Source organism: Schistocerca nitens, chromosome 5, assembly GCF_023898315.1.
Source record: "Schistocerca nitens isolate TAMUIC-IGC-003100 chromosome 5, iqSchNite1.1, whole genome shotgun sequence".
In the NCBI taxonomy this organism is placed as follows: Eukaryota; Metazoa; Arthropoda; class Insecta; order Orthoptera; family Acrididae; genus Schistocerca; species Schistocerca nitens.
The window spans coordinates 338,938,216-338,965,208 of NC_064618.1; the positions used below are offsets into that span (position 1 = coordinate 338,938,216).

At 40.9% G+C, this 26,993-nt stretch overlaps 1 protein-coding gene across 1 annotated transcript in view; it reads left to right on the forward strand.

Annotated features, from left to right (window-relative positions):
• The window catches only part of LOC126259295 (carboxyl-terminal PDZ ligand of neuronal nitric oxide synthase protein-like), a 470,145-nt gene that overhangs the window by 103,152 nt on the left and 340,000 nt on the right, over window positions 1–26,993 (forward strand). The window contains exons 2-3 of the mRNA XM_049955956.1: window positions 7,362–7,454; window positions 12,002–12,057. Coding sequence (XP_049811913.1) covers window positions 7,362–7,454; window positions 12,002–12,057 — 149 coding nt within the window. The remainder of the gene's footprint in view (window positions 1–7,361; window positions 7,455–12,001; window positions 12,058–26,993) is intronic.

The following is a 26,993-nucleotide window of genomic DNA, read 5'->3' on the forward strand; positions in this document are numbered from 1 at the left end:
CGGTGTTTCCTGAGCGATTAAAGTACTCAGTAGTAAAGCCGCTTTATAAAAAGGGAGAAAGGGATAATGTAGATAATTTTAGACCTATTTATATGCCATCAGTGTTTGCAAAAGTTATCGAAAAGGCTGTGTGTGTAAGGTTAATTGATCATTTTATATCACACGATTTGCTATCAAACGTACAGTTCGGCTTTAGAAGTCGTTTGACAACTGTAAATGCTATATTCTCTTCTCTCTGTGAGGTACTGGATGGGCTAAACAAAAAGTTTCGAACGCTTGGCGTATTTTGTGATTTAACAAAGGCATTTGACTGTGTTGATCACACAATATTGCTCCAGAAGTTGGACCATTACGGAATAAGGGGAGTAGCTCACAATTGATTCATCTCTTACTTTAGCAACAGGCAGCAAAAGGTCATTACTCACAATGTTGATAACGGCTGTGATGTGGGATCTGAGTGTGGTACTGTCAAGTGGGGGGTGCCCCAGGGATCAGTGTTGGGACCGCTCCTGTTCCTTATTTATATGAATGACATGCCCTATAGTATTATGGGTAACTCTAAAATATTTCTGTTTGCTGATGACACTAGCTTGATAGTAAAGGATGTTGTGTGCAACATTGACTCGGTTTCAAGTAGAGCAGTACATGACTTCAGTTCATGGCTTGTAGAAAATAAACTAACGTTAAATCACAGTAAGACTCAGTTTTTACAGTTCCTAACACACAATTCAACAAAACCTGACGTTTTAATCTCACAGAACGGGCATATGATTAGTGAAACTGAACAGTTCAAATTCCTAGGTGTTCAGATAGATAGTAAGCTGTCGTGGAGAGCCCACGTTCAGGATCTTGTTCAAAGACTTAATACTGCCATTTTTACTATTCGAACGGTATCGAAAGTGAGTGATACTTCGACACGTAAATTAGTCTACTTTTCTTATTTTCATTCACTTATGTCGTATGGTATTATGTTTTGGGGTAACTCTTCCCATTCTAGACGGATATTTTTGGCTCAGAAACGGGCGGTTCGGGCAATAAGTGGTGTGAGTTCACGAACCTCTTGTCGGCCTCTTTTCTCGAGTCTGGGTATTTTGACATTGGCCTCTCAATATGTATATTCCTTATTGTCGTTTCTTGTTACCAATATTAGTTTATTTCCAAGAATAAGCAGCTTTCACTCGGTTAATACTCGGCAGAAATCAAACCTCCATTTGGACCGGACTTCCTTAATTCTTGTGCAAAAACGGTGTGGAGTATACTGCTGCATCCATTTTCAATAAGCTGCCACTCGAATTCAAATAGAAACTGAAGAGTTTCCTCATGGGTCACTCCTTCTATTCTGTCGAGGAGTTCCTTGAAAAATTAAGATGATTCTCATTGTATTGCTGATAGCGTTTGCTTAAACTTATGGACTGATTTTCTTTCAGGTTCATGAACATTTATTTTTATCTGTTATTACTTTTTATGTTGTAAGTTCATGTACTGACACGTTCCATGACCTTGGAGATTTGCTCCTCAATTTGGTCCTACGAAACTTGACATTTAAATAAATAAATAAAAAAAAAACAATAACAGACATACAACAATGAAACTTCCGGCAGTTAACATTAAGCAGAAGCGTGTATAGGGATTCCAACCGCATTTCTGTCCAACACACCACTGGCATGAAATTGAGAATGTTCCGGAAATTTTTGAACAGGCCTCGTACAGGAAACGCTGGTGAGTCCCTGTTCCAGATGCGTCTAAAAAGCTTGTTACATGTTTCGAAAAAATAACTAACTCATTTATGCTGATTGTGAAAAACTATAGTGACAGAACATAACTGTAGCTAGCACATATCGATTGCAGAATACCTGGTCTTCAAATAGTGCTGACATCTACGTACCCGCTACACGGTGTTCCCCCTAAGTCACCGGGTGCATTTTCACCAGATATTTGAAATTTCGTTTCTGCACTGTTTATTCATAGTGTTTTAGCATAACTGTTCACACACATCGATGAAACAGTTATCGAACAAGACTAATGTGGGACGACTCTGTGGAATGAGCACGTAAAACTCCGCTTTGAAAATCATTTTGTTTTTAACTGGAAATGAACTGACGATTTCCGTCGACACGGAGCATCGCAGTCAACATGGGCGACTCGTGAAAAACGTGAGAGCAATATTTGTTTGAGCTGACCCCGGCTACACAGTGCAAAAACGAAATAGAAAATATTTGCTGAAACAAAAATGGCTTGGTTCAAATGGCTCTGAGCACTATGGGACTCAACTGCTGTGGTCATAAGTCCCCTAGAACTTAGAACTACTTAAACCTAACTAACCTAAGGACAGCACACAACACCCAGCCATCACGAGGCAGAGAAAATCCCTGACCCCGCCGGGAATCGAACCCGGGAACCCGGGCGTGGGAAGCGAGAACGCTACCGCACGACCACGAGATGCGGGCGTTTGCTGAAACATCTGAGAAACTGCGACTGACGGCTCTCAAGACAGACACCCTGTATATCATCTCAATTAATATTGTTTTTCAGTCTTAAACTTACTCCTGTCGAAGAGAATTTTTCAACATGCGCGTTTCGCTTTGCTTCATAAAGCATATTCTGTGGTCATTGGAGGAAGGCTTTGGAACATGTAAATAAGGGGCAAATTCACCAAAAGTTGTCCTACAAATAAGAACACAACGCGTATGGTGAAGAGATATAATTACGGTACGATACTGACGGAAAACCAGCATTAGTTTGATATCCAACAGCTGCTGCGGAAGATAGCCACGCAAACAACATGTGCTGCGTGAATACAGTCCAATTTAATCAAGGAAGAATAAGATCAGTGCACCATTTTGCGGAAGTTGCCACAAATATTTTGGGGTCAAAAACTATTACACGTTGCAATTCTGATTTTCGGCTGGATACTGCAGCGAACGTTACGTATTTGGTATTCTTCTAGAGCTCATATATGGTAGAAAAGGAAGCAGACCGATACTCAGGGTCAATCGTGTTTCAGAAGCATATCCTTTTATCAGTAGTCGAAGGGTGACTCGTCCAGGCACATCGAACTACCTTTTGTGCCATCCAGATCCATCCGCATATGACACAAAGAGGCTTACCAGATTACAAAAAGGTTCAAATGGCTCTGAGCACTATGGGACTTAACTTCTGAAGTCATCAGTCCCCTAGAACTTAGAACTAATGAAACTAAACTAACCTAAGGACATCACACACATCCATGCCCGAGGTAGGATTCGAACCTGCGACCGTAGCGGTCGCGCGGTTCCAGACTGTAGCTCCTAGAACCGCTCGGCCACTCCGGCACACATTTAGAATATCTAGCAAGAAGACAATAAGAATGTGGAAAAAATCTACAAATATTTATCACAAGAAACTCTAGACGGAATCTCCTTAAAGCAAATTCTAAAGAGCTTTCATAGATAAAACACGATCTTCTCCAACGAAATTACATTTTCCAATTATGAAGCTCCTCATACATTTGTAAGTTTGTCCTTTTGTTTTGTATTTAAGAAAATCTACCTCCAAATTGCTTCTGTACCGTGAGCTCTAGTCAGCAAAAAACCAAACAAAATGTTTGATGTATGACACACGTCTTACCTTTTTGCATACTTTTAGAAACGATATACAGTTTTGTTTCTCGTCAATAGAAATTTTATTTACTTGTAATACGAAATGGGGAACTAGGTGTCGACTGAAGCGATTAGTCATTGTAATACACGTGGTCCTCGTAGTGATTCCACTGACGGGGAAGAGAAAAATCGAATAGAAAATTTTCTTAGAGGATATCATACTCACCGTTAACTGTCGAATTATTTAGTTCACAATTGCAATTTCGGACTTTGGTCCTTTTTCAACTGGTGCTGCAAAAGCTAAAAAAAAAAAAATGAAGCATATAATGTACAGTATATATAGAACTAAACACAGATTTTATGTAGACAGTAGTACATTACGGAACTGGTGAAAATAATACATGACTTACATTTTGCTTCAGCAGATGTCAGATTTCTAACTGCTCAGACAGGTATACGTGTCATCGTCAAACAGTGAAGCGGCTTACGTGAACTCACAAAAATGTACCTCACTCTTTCAGATGCCATTCGTTATGCACTACACAGGGTGAACATTAATAAAAACGATTAGCTGCAGGGACGGACTCCTTTACTGGAAATAGAGGAAAAAGATCCTATGAACATGAGTCCCGAAATGCATCGTTGCCAATTTAGAAGGCACTGACGAATGGAAGTTCCTCTGACCATGTGCCGTGTGTTCCTTGTTTGTTGCAGGCTAGGTAATTGACGAAGTGTACTGTAAGCAGCAGAACGGACCGGTATTCATGACTGGAACAAGCCGAGATGGTATTTGTTTACGGCCAAGCAGATGAAAACGGTCGAGAGGCAGAACCCGGTCCTCCATATTTAGTGCACGCACGGTCCGCCGTCTCCTTGGACGTTCGTCTGTCTGAAAGGACTCATGATCACACAAATGCCAAAAGTGGCTTGAGATGTTCTTTGATGTGGTTGATGTCTCTGATAGTACTTGTTTTGGTTTTGCCGTGCTACTTCTCGACCGTTTCCAGCTGCTTGGCCGTACACAAACACCACCTCTGCTTCTTCCGACATGAGTACGGGACCATTCTGTTACTTACGGCGCGGTGCTTCAATCACACAGCCTGCAACATACGGCACGTCGTTAATGTTCACCTTGTATATACACAAAATTGTCCTTCTTGAATGAAACATTGAAACATCTATCTTTACAAGCAACATGCTTACACCAGCGATCCAGCACAGCTAATTGAACTACAAAATATAATGTGGTCACACCAGGTAACGGTATGAACCTGCATTGTAAACACCTGTATGAAGAACAGAACAATGAGGAACAAGTTTAATGTTGTATCTCGTTACTTGAACGCAGATGAAGGGCTCGTTTTTATCCTGTTATCCCCGTATACATTAGCTAAGACTGGGTGTTGATATGGAACACGTCGGGAATCCAGTACTAGAATATGAGACTTGGAAGACTAGATCAAATAAGGCGGAAGGCATACATAACATTCCTTCCGAATTTCTAGAGTAACTGGGGGAAGTGCCAACCAAACGACTATTCAGCTTGGTGTGCAGAATCTATGAGACCGGGGACATACCATCGGACTTTCGTCAAAATATCATCCACACAATCTGCAGCAGCAGATAACTGAGTAAACTGTTGCACAATCAGCTTAACAGCTCGTCCATCCAGGATGCCGGCAAGAATAATACATAGAAGAATTAAAAAGAAAATTGAGGACATTGTTGGGTGACGTTCCGTTTGATTTTAGGAAGGGTAAAGGCATCAGGTAGCCAGGTCTCACGTTGCCCCTGGTAATGGAAGCAAGACTTAAGAGAAATCAAGATGCGCTCATTGGATTTTTCGACCGAGGAGAAACGTTCGACATGTAAGTTGGTACACAATGTTCGAAATTCTGAGAAAAATAGTAGTAAGCTATAGGGAAATACGGACAATTTACAGGATGTGTAAGAACCAAGAGGGAACAATAGGAACTGAAGATCAAGAAAGCGCTTGGATTTAAAGGGGTGTATGACAGGCATGCACTTTTCAGTCCTTGCTGCACAATGTACAATGCAAAGAAACAATAACTAAAATAAAGGAAATATTCAAGAGAAGGATTAAAAGCTCGGGTGAAAGCGTATCAACAACAAAATTTGCTGATGACATTGCTACTCTCAGTCAAAGCGAAGAAGAAATACATGACCTTTTGAATGGAAGAACAGTTTAGTGATCACAGACTATTGATCCAGACTAAACCGAAGACAGACGAAAGTGATGAGGAGTAGCAGACTAGCGATAAACGTACCATCAAAATTGAAGGGGGGAAATTCCGCCACTTTGTATGCAAAATGACACATGACAGACGAAGCAAGGATGACATAAAAAGAAGACAAGCACATACAAAGACAGCATTCCTGGGCAAAAGAGGGCTACCAGTATTAAACAGTGGCCTTATTTGAGGAAGAAGCACAGCATTGTGTGGATATGAGTCATGGACTGTGGGAAACTGGGAAAAAGAGAATAGAAGCGGCTGTCATGTGGCACTTTGGAAGGATATGGAAAATTAGGAATACGGAGGTTCTCCTCAGAATTGTCGAAGATATGAACATATGAAAAACACTGACAAGAAGAAGGGTCAGTCCGATAGAACATGTTTTCAGACATAACAGACATAATGGAATAAATTCCATGGTGATAGAGGAAACGGTAGAAGGTAAATATTGTAAGGAAAGATAGAGGCTGGAATACATACGATAAATTATTGAAGATGTACGGTGCAAGTGCTATTCTGAGATGAAAAGGGTACATAAGAGAAGAATTCGTGGCGGTCTGCATCAAAGCAAATAAAGGCTGATGACTCAGAGAAAAGGATCATACACAAAACAAACGTATCGTACATGCAAAAAAATCGTCTGGCTATAATACTGTTAATGAATGAAAATTTGTGACAAAGCAGGATTCGAACTCGGATTTACCGCTTATTGCGAACGGTTGCCTTAACAACTTTCAGGACCGATCCAAACTTCAATATTCACGGAGCCCATAACCCTTACGAACGCAAATTCCGTGAAAGCTGCTGGGAGAAACACAGATATTTTACCATAAGTTTTACCCGCTGAGACATAGATACATTATGGGTGATTACAATGTCCGTATTTGTACAGTGTATGTTCACACTACAGTGTCCTTTCACATACGCATTCATGGCTGAAAGACATTGTAATGTGAAGATACGGACACCGTAACACAAACATTGTAATCGTCCATGACAACTCATTAGTAATTTCACTCCTGAATGAAGTTTTAATTCTTATTGAAACGAAGCTGCTGAAACTTATGAAAATCGGAGAAAAAACAATAAACTTCAGTTACGTAAATTTGTAGAGGAACTGGATTATACTCCCAATTAACGAAAGAATTCTGGACACCATTTGTAATATAAAGAAGAATTTAAAAATCGTACCGTAATACTGAGACATCGGTTTCCGTGTACATGCTTAACAGGAAGCTTCTTTGTTCCGAAACAGACGAATTTTTTAATTAACGTTTTTTGTTCTCTATTAAATTTGCTCAAATAAAATATATTACGACTACGCTACAGATGAATAATAAACCCGTGTTTTATCTCCGAGATAATGAACTGTCTTTCTTTTTTTATATATTACTGTGTTCATAGCAACACATTGCTTTGTGTATTCATAGCCGATATGCTGTCTGTTTTGTAATTCAAGCCACTAATACAACAGAGAGACTGGTCAGTTAAGGTTAATTGATTCCCTGCCTTTATTCTTATGTTTCAGTACGAGTTCAAGGCTAAAGGTGTGAAGAAAAAGAAAGTGACGCTCGAGATATCGGTGGATGGAGTACGTGTGACACTTCGGAAAAAGAAAAAGGTACGTTCAGTTATGAGTATTATAACTAAACAGAAAATAATGAGAAGCGAAGTATACTCATTACACATACTTGAGTACCGGAATCATTGCGGTTGTCCGATTTATAAGAAATATAGCTCGTTTGTCTTGGAATGAATTTTTTTTTTCTAACAGAAACTAGGTTTCTCTGTGCATAAGAGTGTGTGTTGAAAAACGAGCGTGACTTCCCCGTGCATGCGCACTACTGTGTGCCTGTGTGTTTGTGGGAGGGGGGGTGGGATTTGTACCAAAAAATATTAAAAGGCTATTGAACATAGGTGTACTAACAATAGAATAAATTATTTAACGGCGAACCTGGCCTAAGGAAATATAAGGGAGATACAGGCATGCACAGGATAACACTAACGATATCTTACTCCGGCCAATCATTCTCAGACACGTAAATGAACAACGTTAATTTTAGAAGTGTCAGCTAGCATAACTTCTCAATCAGAAAATACGAAAAAAGTTTTAGAAATGCTATGACGAGACAGGAACTAAAATTGTGGATAGCGAAGCAAAAGCTGAAATGCTTAACCTCCGTTTTTTGAATGTTCCTTTTAAAAGAAACCCAGGACTGTTAATCAGTTTATATGTCATATTACTGAAGCGATGAGTGAAATAGATATTAGTACTAGTGCCGGTGCGAAACAGCTGAAATCGTTAAAACTGAACAAAGCCCCAATGCCCGATGGAATACCTATCAGATTCTATACACAGTTTTCAGCTGAATTAGCCCCATGTTAACTACGAGTATAATCTACTCGCAAAAAAACCGTGCCCAGTAGCTGGGGAAAAAACATCAGTCACGTGAAACACAACACACCGTTTTCTCATTATACATACCGAAAGCCATGGATCAAGGTAGTAAGGTGGATGCAGTATTTCTCCATTTCCTAAAACGATTTGAGTAGTTCGAAATCTACGCTTATTCTGAAAAGTACGAGTTCATGGGGTTGTTGCTGTTGTGGTCTTCAGTCTGAAAACTGCTTTGATGCAGCTCTCCGTTCTGCTCTGTCCTGTGCAAGTATCTTCATCTCCGAATAACTACTGCAACCTACATGTCCTGTCAACCGGTCTGCATCTACGCACCTAGTCCGCAAGCAACCATATGGTGCGTGGCGGAGGGTACCCTGTACCAGTATTAGTCATTTTCTTTTCTGTTCTACCCGCAAATAGTGAGGGAAAAAATGCTGTCTATATGCCTCTTTATGACCCCTAATGTCTTTAATCTTATATTTATGGTGCTTACCCTATATACACGTTGGCGGCAATAGGATGACCCACAAATGCCAGTTCTCTAAATTTTCTCAACAGTGCTCCTCGAAAGGAACGTTGCCTTCCCTCCAATGATTTCCATTTGAGTTGCTGAAGCATTTTCGTAATACTTGCGTCTTATTCGAAACTACCGGTAACAAATCTAGCAGCCCTCCTCTTTGATGTCTTCCTCTAATCCGACCTGGTGCAGATCCCAAACACTCGATCCCTTCTTTTAGTCAAGGTGTCCCACAAATTTCTTTTCTCCCCATTTCCTCATTAGTTACGCGTTCTATCCATGAAATTGTCAGCATTCTTGCGTAGCACCACATTCGAAAAGCCTCTATTATCTTCTTATCTAAACTGGTTATCGTCCATGTTTCTCTTTCGTACATGGCTACATTCCAGACAAATACCTTCAGAAGACTTCCTAACACTTGAAGCTATATTCGCTGTTAAAAAATCCCTCTTCTTCACAAACGCTTTTCATGCCATTGAACATTTTACATCCTCTCTACTTCGGCCATCAGCAGTTACTTTGCTGCCCAAATATCAAAACCCATTTACCACTTTAAGTGTATGTTTCCTAATCAAATTCCCTCAGCACCACGTAATTTAATTCTACTACATTTCATTGGTCTGGTTTTCCTTTTCTTTATGTTCATATTTTGACCTCCTTTCAAGACACTGTCCATTCCGTTCAAGCCCTTTGCTGTCCCTGACGGAATTACAATGTCATCGACAAACCTAGAAGTTTTTATTTCTTCCCACTGAACTTTAATTCCTTCTCCAAGTACTTCTTTGGTTTCCTTTACTGCTTGCTCAATATGCAGATTGAATAACATCGAAGATATGCTACAACCTTGTCTCACTCCCTTCTCAGCCATTGCTTCGACTCTTATGACTTCCGTCGGGTTTCTGTACAAGCTGTAAATAGCTTTCGGTTATTTCAAAGACGGTATTCAAATCAACATAAACGTAGGTTTGCCCTTCCTTAACCTATCTTCTAAGAGAAATCTTAGGGCCAGTGACTGGGTGGATATACTTTGGTAAGGACGGCGTAGCAAGTTATTTTGAAAGGAGCGTCATCGACAGATGTAGATGTAATTCCCGATTTACCCGGCAGAAGTGTGTTAGGTCCCTTGCTATTCATGCTATATATATTAATGACTTTGCGAAAAATGTTAAGAGCAACCTAAGGCTTTTCGCAGGGGATAAAGTTGTGTATAATTATATGTACAAATATTCAATGGGACCTTGATAAGATTTGAAAGTGGTGCAAAATTTCGCAACTTGCTTTAAATTATCAGATCTCTAAAACTGTTGACTTCACAGGACGAAAGCTCTTAGTATCTTATGACTCTAATAATTACGAGTCACAGTAGGAATCTGTAACTTCATATAGATACCTGGGTGTAACAAATCCTAGGGACATGACATGGAATGATTACATAGGCTCAGTTGTGGGTAGAGCAGAAGTCATACTTCGGTTTATTGGTAGAATACTAGCGAAATGCAGTCAGTATACAGAGGGGATTGCTTAAAAGTAGTTCTTTCTACCCGTCCTACAATATAGCTGAAATGTGTGGGACTTGTACCAGATAGCACTCCCGGGATATTGGACGTATACAGATAAGGGCTGCGCGAGTGGTCACAGGTTTGTTTCACTCGAGTCAGAGTGTCACAGAGATGTTGAAGGACTCGAACTGGCAGGGTCTTGAAGATATGCGTAACCTATCCCGATAAAGCCTGTGTAGAAAGATCAGATCAATTACGGCACACTCAGAGCCATTTAAACTTTCTTACCGCGCTCCATACGTGAATGGAATGGGAAAAAGCTCTAATAACTGATACAATGCGACGTACCCTCTAATATGCGCTCCACAGTGATTTGCAGAATATGGACGTAGATGTAGATGATATAAATTTCTTTTGTAATCGCTTGGTCCAGAGTTGCAGGGCCACGACATCGTATTTCTGAGGTGATACGAAATGATTGAATAACAAATGAAAACTTTACGTTATGTTTGTTGATTATTATCAGCACAAAGAAAAACAATGCTGTTTCACCTCAGTCTCAGTATGGTCGTCGTAAGTGATTCCTGCCTCATGCGAATCAGACATGCACACAGTCATCTCAGCTGTCACTACTATCTAACGTAACTCACTGAAAATCCCTGTCAGAAGTGTCCACCTTCTGGTGAGACAGCTTCTTTTATTATAGTTGCTCATGATTATCATTTATACAATTTCAAAAGTTATCGGAAGTGTGATTCGGTGGATTAAAACAGAATTTGGGAATCGCCATAACTTCATATTTTGTTCGAATGAAAATATAGTTTAAAATATATTGGTTTAACCAGGCTGACATGCAAGAGAAAATTTCTGCGAGATAAGTCGCACACTCTTTGACTGCTGAAGGGAAGCAGAAACACCTGGACTCTGTAACCTTGTTCTAACAACGATTCGACTGTGAAGGTCAACGATTCTTGTGTTGAATTGTCGTTACTGATGAAACGTAGATTAGACTCTTAGAAATGGAGGTGATATCACAGTCTAATCAGTATTGAGTTTCAGTTTATTCACGCAAAAAAAAAAAATTATGGCTGAAGCAAATGACGACTTCTGCGTTTGATCACCAAGGTATCATCATGACAGAAAAAGTTCCACGTGGAACAAGTGTATTATCGTAACTTCATACACAATCTGCGCAGAAAAATGAACAAACCCGACCATAGTTGCTCGAGGCTGGGCCATTCATTCTCCACAACAATGCTCGCCTACATATCGGCGATGTTGTAACCCAAAAACAGCGAATATTTACCGTAAGTATTGCTGCATGCTCCTTACAGCACGGACATGAGTACGCCAGACTTCGCCTTGTTCCCAAAGTTGAAAAAACCTCTGTATGGATGTCGGTATCCTTCTGATGATGAACTTTCTACTACCGTTACTCGAGACATTCGACAAGTGAATAGATGCGCTATCCTGGACGGAATAATAGATCTTCGGGAACGTTGAGATTCATTCACAGAGAAACAGGAAGACTGCAATGAAGGACTGTAAGGAGATACTGAAAAAAAGAAAACGTGGAAGACAAAAAAATTAATGTGAATTATTTATGAAATGTTCCTCTTAAGTACGTTGGTAAGAGGATTGGAATCAGCCTTTGATTTTAAAAAGAACAGAGAATTCAGTAGAATTATGTTACATATGTAATGGTGGATAGGATGCCCCTATTTTTGCTAATATATTTTTCTTTTGTTTTACAGAAAAAACAGTGGATGGATGAAAATAACGCCTTTCTGATGCACCACCCTATATATAGGTAAGGAATTTTATTTTCTCTGTGAAATTTTTCCTTATGTGTTCAATTTTTTTTTCATATTTGTTGCTTCTTATTAGTGTAATGAGCGATGAATGACAAAGCAACTAGAAAACTATAAGCTATATGTAAAATTAAGAATACACTCCAGTTCCTTAGAAGTTTTGTGATACTTCCGCCAGCTATATCATATTTTGAAGTATCTGCATTCTTCCGATCTGAGAGGACTGGAGCTGTGAGGTAATCTGTGTATACTGCAGGTACATCGATTACTCTCCCGAGTCGCGCACGGAGAATCTGCTAGAAACGCGATATTCACGTGACAGTGTTTTATTTTTGAAATTCAAGATAATGTTTTATCTGCAAGAAGACAATTCCTAGATTTCCATTTTGGGACGTTGTCTGCCAAATAAGAAAACTTCTAACATCAGCCAATTTTTTTTGTTTTTTTGTCATGATTGATATTTTGGAAGATTTCGCCTCGTATCTCGTATTTGAGTGCTTTAATGAGATAAAGCAAAGTAACTCTGTATTTTAATGTGCCGTCGCGTCGAGACGAAAGAAATGAAAAATTTGGGTGCTAAGTCAGACGATGACGAGTTCATTAATTAACATACACGTTGACGTGATCTGCTTCTAGGCAGAAAGTATTACACAAAGCAAAGTTAAAGAACAATTAATTAGGTAATTTTATATGAGAACATAAAGAAGTGCCAGGAATTTAAACAAACTATGTCCAGGACTGTAGACAATATCGTCAATTGTTGCTCCATCGTTTCGGTCAAAAGAAGTAAATCTTTGTAGGCTGCATGGACCGATGTAATCAACAAAACATCTGGAAAAATTAATAATAGTAAATAATAATGAAATCCGTATCGAAGTCGCCGCGCGGTGTGGCCCCTATGTTTCAGGCGCCACGTCACGGACTGCGCGGTCCCTCCCGCCAGAGGTTCGAGTCCTCCGTCAGGCATGGGTGTGTGTGTTGTTTTTAGTATTCGTTAGTCTAAGTAGTGTGTAAGTCTAGGGACCGATGACCTAAGCAGTTTGGTCCCTCAAGAATTCACACACATTTGAACATTGTTTTGAACATTCGTCTCGAAGCCACAGTGTCATCATGAAGACTTTAGTACTTATGTAATAACCTTAACTGAGATATCAACACGCCACGAACCGTATCCGTAGAGATTTTCTTGGTTGCAGTTCCGATATTGTGATCAAAAGATGTACATAATTACCGACGAACGTATAAAGACCCAACATTCTAAATAAATGTGCTGTGGCCGAAAAGTAATGTTTTGATGTACATATAAGAAACAAAAAAAACAGCATTGTATGGCACACGAAATTTGCACGCATGGTTTTACGGTATTAAACGTTTATTATTATCCCATAAATATAAACTATACTGCAAGGTAGGAGAAAATTACATTGAATTTTCCAGAAAAAGTAATTAAAAATATGAGAGCACAAGATGTCTTGCTGTAATGGTTGACAAAACATAATTAATCAAAAATCATAAAGTATCTGTATGTCCTTCTTTTCAGAGACGGTTGCGGGACTCGGCTGTTCGATACCGGATCACAAACTAAACACCTTTCAGCCGTCTAGTTTCTGAATTCATTGTCAATCTTGTCATTTAATATGGGCCAGGGTTGCGATATGGGTTACTTTATTTTTAGGGTTTCTAAAACGTCTTGTTCGAATATGTAAGACTATTCACTTTATTATCGTATTGTCAGTTTTGCAGCCTGTTTTCTGAAGATGGTGAGTATTGGTGATTTATTATTTTTTTTATGGATTCTCCTCTCACTCCTTGGTAAAGCAGTTTCATATTCTACTTTGAAAAGCCAAAAAAAAAAAAAAAAAAGGAAACTATGCGTTTCCGTCCTAGTAAGATTTATTCCGAACCGACTTGAAATGTTTCAAATGGCTCTGAGCACTATGGGACTTAACATCTGAGGTCATCAGTCCCCTAGAACGTAGAACTACTTAAACCTACCTAACCTAAGGACCTCACACACATCCATGCCCGAGGCAGGATTCGAACCTGCGACAGTAGCGGGAACCGACTTCCAGGCTCAGTTTAGCCCCTATGATCATAATCATCCGCACAAACCTGCACTACATTATAATTGTAAGATAATAAGTAAGATAATAATGGAAGCTGAAGAATTAAATTAAAGTTTGTGCCACGGCCGGAACTGGAACGGGGGTCTTCTTGTTTTGTAGACAAAAATGCTGACCATTACATCACCGCAGCACTATTGTAAACATTCCTGCACGAACTAAAACGTCCAGCCCCATCTTACTTGCAGCCTCTGCCAGCTCTACCTTCTTCCCAGAGTAGCCCCCATTGATATTAATAGCTCCCCATGTCATTACCATTTGTTTGACAAGTCGTATCTTAGGAGCCCCTGGTTTGTCAGCTAGAGGTGGGACTCCGTCACCAGGGAAGCAGGTTGCTAGCCTTACTTGCCCCGAGTCCCATTGAGTTTTACCCCTAACGGTTGAGGGACTAACCGGTGGATTTGGTAGTCTTTGCCGTATGAGCACAAAGGTGACCACGACTCAGAATATGTCCGAGATGCCCAGCCTTATTCCAAAGTAACTGGTATCCCGACTGTCGGGACCACTTACTTGGCCACTCATACGTTGCCCGTGGTTCACGAACTAGGACATGACTACAGGAACCCACACCATGAACGTTAATAAAGGTAACATATTACGCAGACATAGGAAAATAATTCCACTACTGTGCCACTATACTACTGATGAAAATGGCTACAAAAGGAGTACATATTGTAAAATATCTGGGAGTAACTATCCAAAGCGACATTAAGTGGAATGACCACGTAGAACAAATAAGAAGAAAAGCAGAACGTTAAGGAAATGTTAATCATTCCGAAAGAAGTGCCTCATCGATTCTTCAGTATTGTTCATCAGTCTTGGATCTTTACCTGGCAGGGCTGATACAGTGAGAGAGAGAGAGAGAGAGAGAGAGAGAGAGAGAGAGAGAGGATGAGAGAGGATCCAACGAGGATCAGCGCGTTTCGTCACGGGATTGCACAGTTGACGCGAGAGCGTTATAGAGATCCTCAACAAATTCCAATGGCAGACGCTACAAGAGAGGCTTTGTGCATCACGGAAAAGTTTACGATTGAAATTTCTAGAGAGTACTTTCCAGGAAGAGTCGGACAACATATTACTTTCTCCCATAGACATCACGCGAAATGTACACAGTGAAAAAATTAGAGAAATTAGAGCTAATATAGAGACTTACCGACAATCATTGTTCTTACGCGTTATTCGAGAGTGGAAAGGGAAAGGGGCGGGGGGATCAGTTGGTTGGTACCAGGAGTATCCTCCGCCTCACACCGTCAGGTGGCTTGCGCAGTATTGATGTAGAACTACCCACGTCGGCTGCCCTCCCCAGCACAAACTTCAATTGATATCTTTAGCTTATTTTCCCCCTATATTGTCAAAATTGAAAGGGCTCTCCTCAATGGAATAGCACCCTAACGTTGGACGTATTGCGGAAATTCTGTACCTTAGGTGATCTTGACAATTAATCTTTTAATTCATTTCCTCAGCATCCAACATTACTGTAGAGAAAGATGAGACATAAATGTCTCAGGGAAAGTTTAATTATAAGATCTATAAGATCGTTACAATTGTCATTACATCTATATCTTTGTTTCTCCAAACAATCTTTAATATTACATTCATACAATTTGCGTATTTTAATATCGTGTTTTTGTTATCGTATGCACTGTGCTTGATACTGTCCGCCTTGTTAATTGAAATTTTTCTAACTGAACATGTGCATGACACCAGTGATGAGAGCTCGTTTCACATTTCCCACTTAATGTCATGATCATCGATTCTGTGTGTGTGTTGTTAGCATTTTTGTTCCTGACGTTTGGCTTCCTAGACACGTTTCTTGTGAACACTTGGTAGTTACAATATCCTTTCTTCCAGGATTGCTAGTTCTGCTAGGTTCACAGAAGAGCTTCTGTGAAGTTTGGAAGGTAGGAGACGATGTACTGGCGGAAATGAGGCTCTGAGGACGGGTCGTCAGTCGTGCTAGGGTAGCTCAGGTGGTAGAGTACTTGCCCGCGAAAGGCAAAGGTCCTGAGTTCGAGTCTCGGTCCGGCACACAGTTTTAATCTGCCAGGAAGTTTCATCCCTTGGAATGCTTTTCATGACTAGCAGCATAAGAGGTCGAGTCACCAGATTGACATAAATTTGTAGGCAGGGTGCGTGGGATAACCACGAGAGTGCTGCTGCTGTCATACGAAATCATATAGCAGGTCGGTGTGGCCGTGCGGTTCTAGGCGCTACAGTCTGGAACCGAGCGACCGCTAAGGTCGCAGGTTCGAATCCTGCCTCGGGCATGGACGTGTGTGATGTCCTTAGGTTAGTTAGGTTTAATTAGTTCTAAGTTCTAGGCGACTGATGACCTCAGAAATTAAGTCGCATAGTGCTCAGAGCCATTTGAACCATTTGAAATCGCACACCAGACCATATCTCCAGGGGTAGGTCCAATGTGTCTAGCACGCAAAATCAGGTTGGTCGCAGGCCCTTCTAACCAACACACGGCCATCACTGCCACCGAGATAGAATCAGCTTTCATCAAAAAACACAACAGACGTGCACGTTGCCCTCCAGTGTGCTCTCGCTTGACACCATTGAAGTCGCAAATGGCGGTGGTTTAGGGTTAGTGGAATGCACGCTACAGGGCGTCTAGTTCGGAGCTGTCCTTGATGTGACCGATTTGAAACAGTTCGTTGTATCACATGGTGCCAACCGTTCTTCAAATAGCTGCTGCAGGTGCAGTACGATGGGCCAGAAACATACTTTTCTCACAGTAGTGCCATGTGGCCATCCGGAGCTCGGTCTTCTTGCGACCGTACATTCCCATGACCATCGCTGCCAGTAATCATGTACAGCGGCTACATTTCTGCCAGCCGGCCAGGGTGGCCGAGCGGTTCTAGGCGCTACAGTCTGGAACCGCGCGACCGCTAAGGTCGCAGGTTCGAATCCTGCCTCGGGCATGGATGTGTGTGATGTCCTTAGGTTGGTTAGGTTTAAGTAGTTCTAAGTTCTAGGGGACTGATGACCTCAGAAGTTAAGTCCCGTAGTGCTCAGAGCCATTTGAACCATTTCTGCCACATATTTCTGAAAAATCGCAGGAGGAACATCCAACTTTTCGTAGCCGTATCACACAACCTCGTTCAAACTGAGTGAGGTATTGGTAAAGGCCTCTTTGTCGCCGTAAAGGGATTGTTGAGCAACATCAACTCACCTCGTCCAGCCTGAAACAGTTAGCTCACGACCGTTATAGCGTATCTTTAAGACAAACTTGATCTGCATACTCGTAGTGGCGCTAATAGCGCAACTTTTATGCGACTGGTACGAAATTTGAATTGACGTAATGTTTTAGATGCTGGAACACTCCTGTCAACTTTCGTTTATGTCGTGCAACTAATTTTTGCTGTTGCGAGCCGGCCGTAGTGGCCGTGCGGTTCTAGGCGCTACAGTATGGAACCGAGCGACCGCTACGGTCGCAGGTTCGAATCCTGCTTCGGGCATGGATGTGTGTGTGTCCCTTGGTTAGTTAGGTTTAAGTAGTTCTAAGTTCTAGGCGACTGATAACCTCAGAAGTTAAGTCGCATAGTGCTCAGAGCTATTTGAACCATTTTTTTGCTGTTGCGATTATTTCTTTCCAGTAGTGTATTTCTTGGCGAAATAAACATTAGTAGAACATAACCACAATATTTTTTCTGATTTCACCCTCAAAAAAGTTATTGTTTGGCTTGAAACGGAAAGTTGCAGTATTCTTTGTACCTTCCCAAATTATCTGTTTCGAAAACTAAAGCGTTTACAGGAGATATTTCTGAGTGGTCCCCAACTGTGGTGTTTATGAGCAATGTAATCGGTGGGTCGATGGTTGTAATCTACATTTGCAAGATTTGAAAATTAGTTTACTTCCATAAAAACCAGCGAAATACACAAAATTTAAGTGAGGTTACTACGGATTTTAGTTGTAGGCTCGTACTTACAGCGTCGTTACCGAAGTATACAACTATTCTCAGCTTCACCTACAGAAACCGTCAGTACTGTGTGCAGTACATCTTTCTGAGTCGCACACGTAACGAAAGGGCCGCCAGCGCATTGTTCTGTTACTCTCCGGCAAACGAGCTCGACAGCGACGAGGCGGGTGCTTTTGATCCCCGCTTGCAGCCCGCAGCTTTCTGCTGCCTCTGGCTAGACAGCACGTATCGCATGAAAGGAGCTCGACCAGCGGAATGCAAAGCGGACAGCGAACTTCACACAGTATGCAGCTCCGCTGTCATAGTATTATCACTGAATAGCGCAATCAGTGGAGGTGGCATGTCACAGATTGTTATGAAGCAGCTGCGAAAGTAGTACGTACGAAATACTCCACAGTACGACGCACAGCTGCTGAGGGCAGCTTGAGTATGAGCAACACGTTTTTATTACGCGGGCAGAGAAAGTTTTTAAAACGTGAGTAGAGAACGCATGAATGGCGTCGATCATTATATGAGCTACACCGTATGAAATTAACATGTAGGGGAACATGGGGCAGAGTGAAACAAACAATATCGATTTACTGTGAAATCCTCTTTTATTTATTACAATAACACTGTAACTTATAGGATAAATAAATACTTGTTAGCACATTGTAGAACACAACTTTCAGAGCTGGGAATTTTTTCTACTATCCATAATTATAATTTGACTCAGTCTTACATTTGTTTCACTTTGCCACATGTATGAGGTACACTGAAGCAGTTGATGGGAAACAGCGCTACAAATATTCCTAATATTTCAACTTGCATCATTTATCCAGTTTTATCCAAGTGCACATTAGCATAATAATTATTGGGTATTAACACTTAAAAAAATTACACTCTTAACCCTGAAATTATATATACTCAGGCTTTTAATGTAAAAAGAAATGTAATGATTAACAAGTGTAGAATAAAAATGTCCGTAACTACCAAATAAGTAAAAAACTTTCATAGCTTTGAGACTTTTGGATTACATGCAGATAGGTTCGCTATTTTCTCTCGGAAACTGATTGAGACGCACGTGCGAACACTGACATATCCATTCTTGTCCGGTTTGAAACTGGTTGTCCTTGACACGGCTCGCACTGCGCCAAGTCGCATCAGAACCTAGACAGAATAGAAAAGAAAAATGTGCGTTCCGGTTGTAGTCTAGCGAAATATTGTGTAGATTGCACTGGTGCACAGTCACCCACGCTGCGGAGTCATTCTAGTCTCAAGTCGATGTGATACCGGCAGTGACGGTTGAAGGTAAACACTGAATCCGACAATATATTCTTCAGGTATTGCTTCTGTGGCCTGTTTAGTATACGACAGCGATCCTGCCTAGTCGTCAAGATAAAATAAAATGGATGGGATTCCAGATGGTCTGTTTGTGGCATTTTTAACCGGTTTAATTACGTATGTCGACTTAGACTAAACTACTACCGATATTATCCGAAATCGTTGGCTATAAAATTCCCTCTGCGTGGCTCTACGTTTGTAACAGTCTGTCCTACTACCTTAATAGCACAATTAACTAGTTCGAAAGTATTTGTGCGCACATATTTGCAACGTTTTTAGTGGACGGCCATTTTTCTTCCGTGCGGCAGCGCCCACGGTAAAAATGGATCCCTCATTGTTGCAATTATCTCATGAACTATTATTAGCACAAAATCGTCTTTAGGGTTTTCTGAAAAATTATTGGGGAGTTATTCGGAATTGTGATCACAGGTTTTTTCGCAAATTGGCAAATATTTTTCACAAGATTAAAATTTCCCCTAGTAACAGTTTTCCGCGAAATGCTGCACAACTATTCAAATTATTTACGGAGGACTCTACAACTAAAACATTTCTATCAAGAACGTCGAGAAACAGTATGTCTCTCGAAATTCGGATGCCAGTTTCACCGGACTCACACTATTCTGCAGTGATACCCGATGCCGACATCTGTCCACAGCGTTTGGATACACGTAGATGCCTAAACCGAAGCTGCTACGTTGCCGATTGTTTGGCTGTGTGATGATGAACACGAAGCTCGGAATAAGGAATTGCTGTCTTTTGCAACTGCAATAAAAGTCTTATTAACATCGGATGCTTTTCTCCTTCTTTCAAAGCATCTTCAGTGGACACTGTAACAATATGGTTTTTTCTCTTACAATTTTGTTTGTTATTGATCATTAAAAATTCGGATGCTTCAGTTATTACTATAAACAGTCTTTATTCTTCTTGTTACTCACGATATTTTTTCTTCGTCTTCCATTTGTATGTGTTGAGTTTTGGACACAGAACTTTCACTGAACTTAATACAGTATATTCGTATTTCTGTGTAGCGAAGTATAGCACTCATCTCGCCATTTCGCGTTTTTGTTTTGCTATTGCGGGATGTGTTCGTCTGTTGTTTTGGTTGTGCCAGGAGCGTCTGCCTTCGCCCTTCGAGTGTTTATATTTTCCGACTAGGGAGAGAGAGAGAGAGAGAGAGAGAGAGAGAGAGACAGTGAGAGGGGTAGGGGGGGGGGGGGGGGGAGCTAGCGCGATTGAGAGAGAGTGTGTGTGTGTGTGTGTGTGTGTGTGTCAAACAAAACTGTAAGAGAAAAAACCAAATTGTTACAATGACCACTGAAGATCCTTTAAAATAAAGGGAAACGTCTTTGGTCTTAATAAGACTTTTATTACAGTTGCAAAATACAGCAAGTAACCTACACAACATGTGCTTGCGCAACTGTGGGAAAAGGAGGCCGAAAAACAAAGAAGACAACTTGTTATAACCGTTTGTTCGTCGCTACATGTGCACTGCATCTACTGGTTTTTATATATATTCTGCAGATGTTTTCTTCTTCCAATTTATTTTACAATTGAAACTCCTGTTATTCAGTTTCTATTTCTGTTATTGAGACATCTGTAATTTCCTTTAGGAGACGGTACTCGTTTCCAGTATTTGAATCAATCAGTCTTTATGTCTTGAGAACATCAACAGATAGCAAGAGCTTTTTTCTCCCCACTGCAAATATTTACACATATTGCTCATATGAACTGTTCAGTACAGTGTTCAGAGGAAACTAACAAATTACGTCTTGGCAAATGTGCGTATTTAGGTGCGTAACTGTACATTAATAAATGTATTCAAAAGATGTCCGTAAAAAATACTCGGTGTGGATTATGACAAGTCGCGGAGTTTATTTAAAGAAATGAACGAGCACCCTCACCTGCAGCCGAGATCGCCACCACAGTGTTTTGTGTTGACGGTCGAGTCTGACGTAGGGTAATCGAATCCTGATCGTGGAAGAAATTTTCATCTCCAGCGTTTGGCCGGCGTGGGAGATGGGACCTGAAGATCAATGTGACCCGTCAAATCCCTCATGACTATACTGCATACAGTAGCCACATGATGTAGTTACACATTTTATACTCCCAAAATGGCAACGACGAACCACCTATATCAAGACCTGCCAAGCAGAGCATTGCGAGTTCACGCTTCTCTCCCCAAATCTTATTCACGGACTGTATAAATTACTGTTGTTCTTAAAGCCTGTATTGGTAGGTCGACAGCGATAGTTTCTTTAGACATTAGTCCTTAACAGATTAAAAGTCTGTCTCATATAGGAACTCGGACTCAATCCATCATTTAGTAACTCTCTTCCCAAATTAGTTATAGCAACACACTTCAGAAAAGGATTCCTAGCTCCAGTCCATCATAACTTCTCCCCTGCATTCCAAACACACCGATTACGTTGCAGAGCAAATAAGTAATCCTTGGTATGCATGCGTTTAAACCGAATTTCAATGGAGTAACTGAATTTGAAGATCCGTATCTATGTCCATCGTATGTCGAAAAGAGTGTGTTTCGCATGCTCCATAAACTTTCTTCATAATAATGCTTCGTTGACGGAAGTCGTATTCTACAGACGATGGTGTAGAGATCTCGACGATATTCTCCAGTTAAGAAAAGATCTTCTTCCAAGAGCGTCCCATCTATTGCAGTGAGCTGCTATGACCTTATTAAACGGCATTCGACGTGGCTGCTTCTTCTCTCCGCAGTTATCTCGTGCCGGCACTCGTAAAACTCTGCCCGCTCTTATGAGCCAGCCTCCTCAAAACTCTTACAACCCTCGACGCATGAGCCTTAAACTTTTAACAGTTAATACATTTTAAGGTTTCACTCTCAATTTTTTTTTTTACACAGTACCACCACAAAAACACGGAATTCAGTAAGAGTAGTGTGATAGCTGTATATGAAAGAACGTTTCTGTTGATATGATACCATCATGAGATCATCAGAACGTTACGAGTTGAATGATTAAGGGGATTAGGGCGACCTTCAGCGAAATAATATAGCGTCTTCTCTCAGAACTTTCTGACTATAACATAAACCTCTTACAATTGATCTGTTTTGCTAGTACCATACAATAACATAAAGGTGTGATCAAAGTGAAAGAGTTTCTTATTAAAGCTCAAAGTGTTTCCTGGTACACTGTCCATTTTGACAAGGAAATGAGAGAGTTGCCGTAGTTTACAACAAAAATGAATTTTGCATGCTGCCGACAAATTTTTATATTATTTGTCACCGAGATACATTTCTCCTTCGTAACAAGGCATCGTTAGCGGGTGTCTAGAATATTGCATGAATCTTCGGTTGCCACTTGTTGGTTATAGATTTAGAAACAGTTCCTGAATTTTTACAGTGAAATTGAAAGACGCTTGCATTAAAGCTTCTCAGAACGCTCAAAAGACATTTTTCTCGTAAACTGCTGCAACTTTAGTAGATGCGAAAATGGCTACCACATGAAACTCTGAAGTTAGAGGGATAATTAATGCTGTTGCTGTAAAAAATTCATGAAATATCAAATCCTGTCCCAGAACTTTACCAGTAAAAACCTCATTACATATTCAAATCCGTACTAGAATGTATAAGGATAATGAAGATATCTATAAAATAACTAGCTAATTTGTGACCTATGAGATATTAAAGTTTCTGCGTCCACTTGGTTAGGCTATGAAAAATTGTCGCTAATAAAACGGCAGTGCTGAATTTGTTTTGAACAGTAGTGCTACTGACAAGATGACTCTCGCATATGCTGTTATTTACATATATATTTGATGGTGCTGGTGCTGATTTTGCTTTTAACATTTGACGAAACCAGTACATTATGACACTGTTCTTATAAAACAGATCTGAAGATCGTCATTATAAACCGAACCCGATAATCTGTTGACAAAAAGTTTGTGACCATAGACGTAAAGTATAGGAACTTTCAAAACGTTAGTCCGAAGTCTTAGGCAGGGACCAGTGAATTGCCTTCCAAAACAGCTTAAATAACGCATGTATAAAGATTCTGTTATGCTTCGGTAGAGTAAATTTCAGGTGAATATCAGTATAAAAACTTTTGATTACATCAACGGCAGAGCAGAATCTCGTTGGAAAGATTCTCATACTGTTAGTGAGAATGTAAAAAAATACAGTACACTTTTCGTGTTCTTCTTTCGCGTCTGAGTCGCTTATGGCCACGCAAAATCAACATCGTTGGCGTTCCTTTTGGCTCAATGTTCCTTCATGTGCAACGAGTTATGAAGTTTCCATTGCTTCAGGTATCTCTGGCCCTGTCCTTCTCTTCCTCGATATCTCGTGTTTGGATGAATTCCCTTACTTTATCTAGGTCTTATAAATTTATTGGTCCTAATTCCCTGGACAATGATGAAATAGAAATTGCAATCCATAGATTCAGTAGATACCATCAAACTAGAAAGTATGAAAAACCAAGCGTTGTAGACTATGTAAATGTAGATCGGGTAGACCGTTCAAGTCTTTCGATTTGACACCACTTCGGCGACTTGCGCGTCTATGGGGATAAAATGATGATGATTAGGACAACATAACCCAGTTCCTGAGCGGATAAAATGTCCGACCCAGCTCAGAATCGAACCCGGGCCCTTAGGATTGACATTCTGTATCGCTGACCACTCAGTTACCGGAGGTAGACAATGTACAGTATTAAAGCCTTAAAGCATAACTATTCACAAAGGCAATGTACACTGAAGCGCCAAAGAAATTGGTATAGGAATGCGTATTCAAATACTGAGATATGAAAACAGCAGATTAAGGCGCTGCGGTCGGCAACGCCTATATAAGACAACAAGTGTCTGGTGCAGATGTTAGATCAGTTACTACTGCTAAAATGGCAGGTTATCAAGATTTAAGTGAGTTTGAAAACAGTGTTATAGTCAGCACACGAACTATGGCACAAAGCATCTCCGAGGTAGCGATGACGTAGTGATTTTCACGTATGACTATTCCACGAGTGCACCGTGAATATCAGGAATCCGGTAAAACATCAAATCTCCGACATCGCTACGGCCGGAAACTTATCCTGCAAGAACCAGACCAACGACGACTGAACAGAATCGTTCAACGGGACAAAAATGCAATCCTTCTGCAAATTGCCATAGATTTCAATGCCGGGCCAGAGTACGAACCATTCAACGAAACGTCATCGATATGGGCTTTCGGAGCCAAAGGTCTACTCGTATACCCTTGGTGACTCCACGACACAAAGTTTTACGCCTCGCCTGGGTCCGTCAACACCGACATTGGACTGTTGATAACTGGAAATACGTTACCTGGTCGTACGAGTTTCGTTTCAAATTGTATCGAGTGGATGGACGTGTATGAGTATGGAGACAACCTCATGAATCCACAGACACTGCATCTCAGCAGAGGACTGTTTAAGCTGGTGTAGGCTTTGCAATGGTGTGGGGCGTGTGCAGCTGGAATGATATGGGACCTCTGATAGGTCTAGATACGACTCTAACAGGTGACACGTATGCAATCATCCTGTCTGATCACCTGCATCCATTCATGACTACTCTGCATTCCGACAGACTTGGGCAATTCCAGGAGGACAACGCGACACCGTACACGTCCTGAATTGCTACAGAGTGGCTCCAGGAACACCCTTTTGAGTTTAAACGTTTCCTCTGGCCACCAAACTCCCCAGACATGAACATTATTGAGCATACCTGGGATGTCTTGCAACGTGTACTTTAGAAGAGATCTCCAACTCCTCGTTCTCTTACGGATTTATGGACGGCCCAGAAGGATTCACGTTGCCAGTTCCCTCCAGTAGTCGAGTCCATGCCACATCGTGTTGCGGCACTTCTGCGTGCTCGCGGGGGCTTTACACGATATTAGGCAAGTGAACCTGTTTCTTTGGCTCTTCGGCGTGTAATGGCAAATCATGAAAATATTTTATAGTGAGCCCGGTTAGACAAAAAAGAAACTGGACGTGAAACGTGACATGTACTAAACTGTTCTTTCCTTGGACAGAGTTTGACCTCGTAAAAATTGCTATGGAGAGATGCAAGCCATGCTCTGCTATGGAAGACATTGCGTACATAGCTGTGAACCAAGTTGAAATACAACATTACAACATAAATAGGAGTGTGTGACGCACAACAACAAGAAAGTGAAGCACATATTATTTATATTATGTTGGCAGGAGCAGAGGTGCTTTTTTTTTTTAAAGTAAAACTATACGGTGACACATCTAGTTTAAGAGCAAAAGGTCTCAGCAGAGTGACAGCATGGCGTGCAAATTATCTCTGCAGTAGGACCGAGTGAGGTGGCGTAGTGGCTAGCACTCTAGACTCGCATTCGGGAGGACGACGGTTCAATCCTGCGTCCGGCCGTCCTGATTTAGGTTCTCGTGATTTCCCTAAATCGCTCCAGGCAAATGCCGGGATGGTTCCTTTGAGAAGGCACGGCCGACTTCCTTCCCCAACGCAACACAACCCATCAGCAGTAGGTAACTGTAGGAGTGCCGCCATTTATGAGCAAAAAGTCTCAACAAATAAAAAACGTAAATGTACAATCATTTAAGATAAAAAGTCACGGCAGAACTTTACATTGGCAAACATGTGGACTAATAGTAATATAATAAAGCATAGAATAATATTATGGCAGATAAGGGGTTGGTGCATGATATAACAGGAAGATATAGCTTTTCTACATGTATGTGAACTAATTTTTTATGTTAAGATGACAGCGAAGTCTCTATAACCCGGCTGTTTGCAAGTATTTAACTATTTAAGCGACCTTGTCTTTAGAAAAATTTTACGAACTAGAACGCTGCTTCTAATTTCTTAACACGATAAAATTCAAATCAAGTGCTATGAAAAAGAAACAAAAATATCTTTTGCGTATTTCAGCTATGCGTTTTTCCCGTTAGACCATATTTTTCACGGAGCTAATTTTCGAAACCCTACTTACATCCCCATATTACCACATGTATAAGTAAATATTTAACAAAGAAAAACATGTATACTGAATTACGCCCAGACACCCTAACGCGGCGATGTCTATATAACCTGATATTTACTGCACTGCTGCATTCGGGAGTGTGTCGTCCATCTCTATAGAACATCCAACATGGTCCGGAGGGCAAATAGAGAACGGAGCGGCTGAAATCCAATTCTGCGGCTCGCGGTCCTCTTCCTAATCTCATTTTCTTCTCGTTTTACAAATTACGTGATAGGACTTGAGATGTCGCGGGAGTCGGACGCTGCAGGCAGCAGCCGGGAGTGGAAGTAAGTGGCGTCTGCGGAAACTATCCTGTAGCGACAGAGGCAGCTGAGGACTCGGACGGAGGCGTAACCTGGTTTCATATCGGTCGTATCGAGATGTTCAGGCAGTACCGTGCTGACCACGAGACGTTCAAAATAAGATCAATCTCATCCGTCTCGTAACTTCGGAAAAGCGATAATCAAACGATAAGGCAGTTTCTTGTTATTTATTTGACCTTCGGCGTCTAACGTCCATTTAGCCAGCCAAAAGGCAAACAACTCGGATGCAGTACAAAACAAAGAGGCGAGATA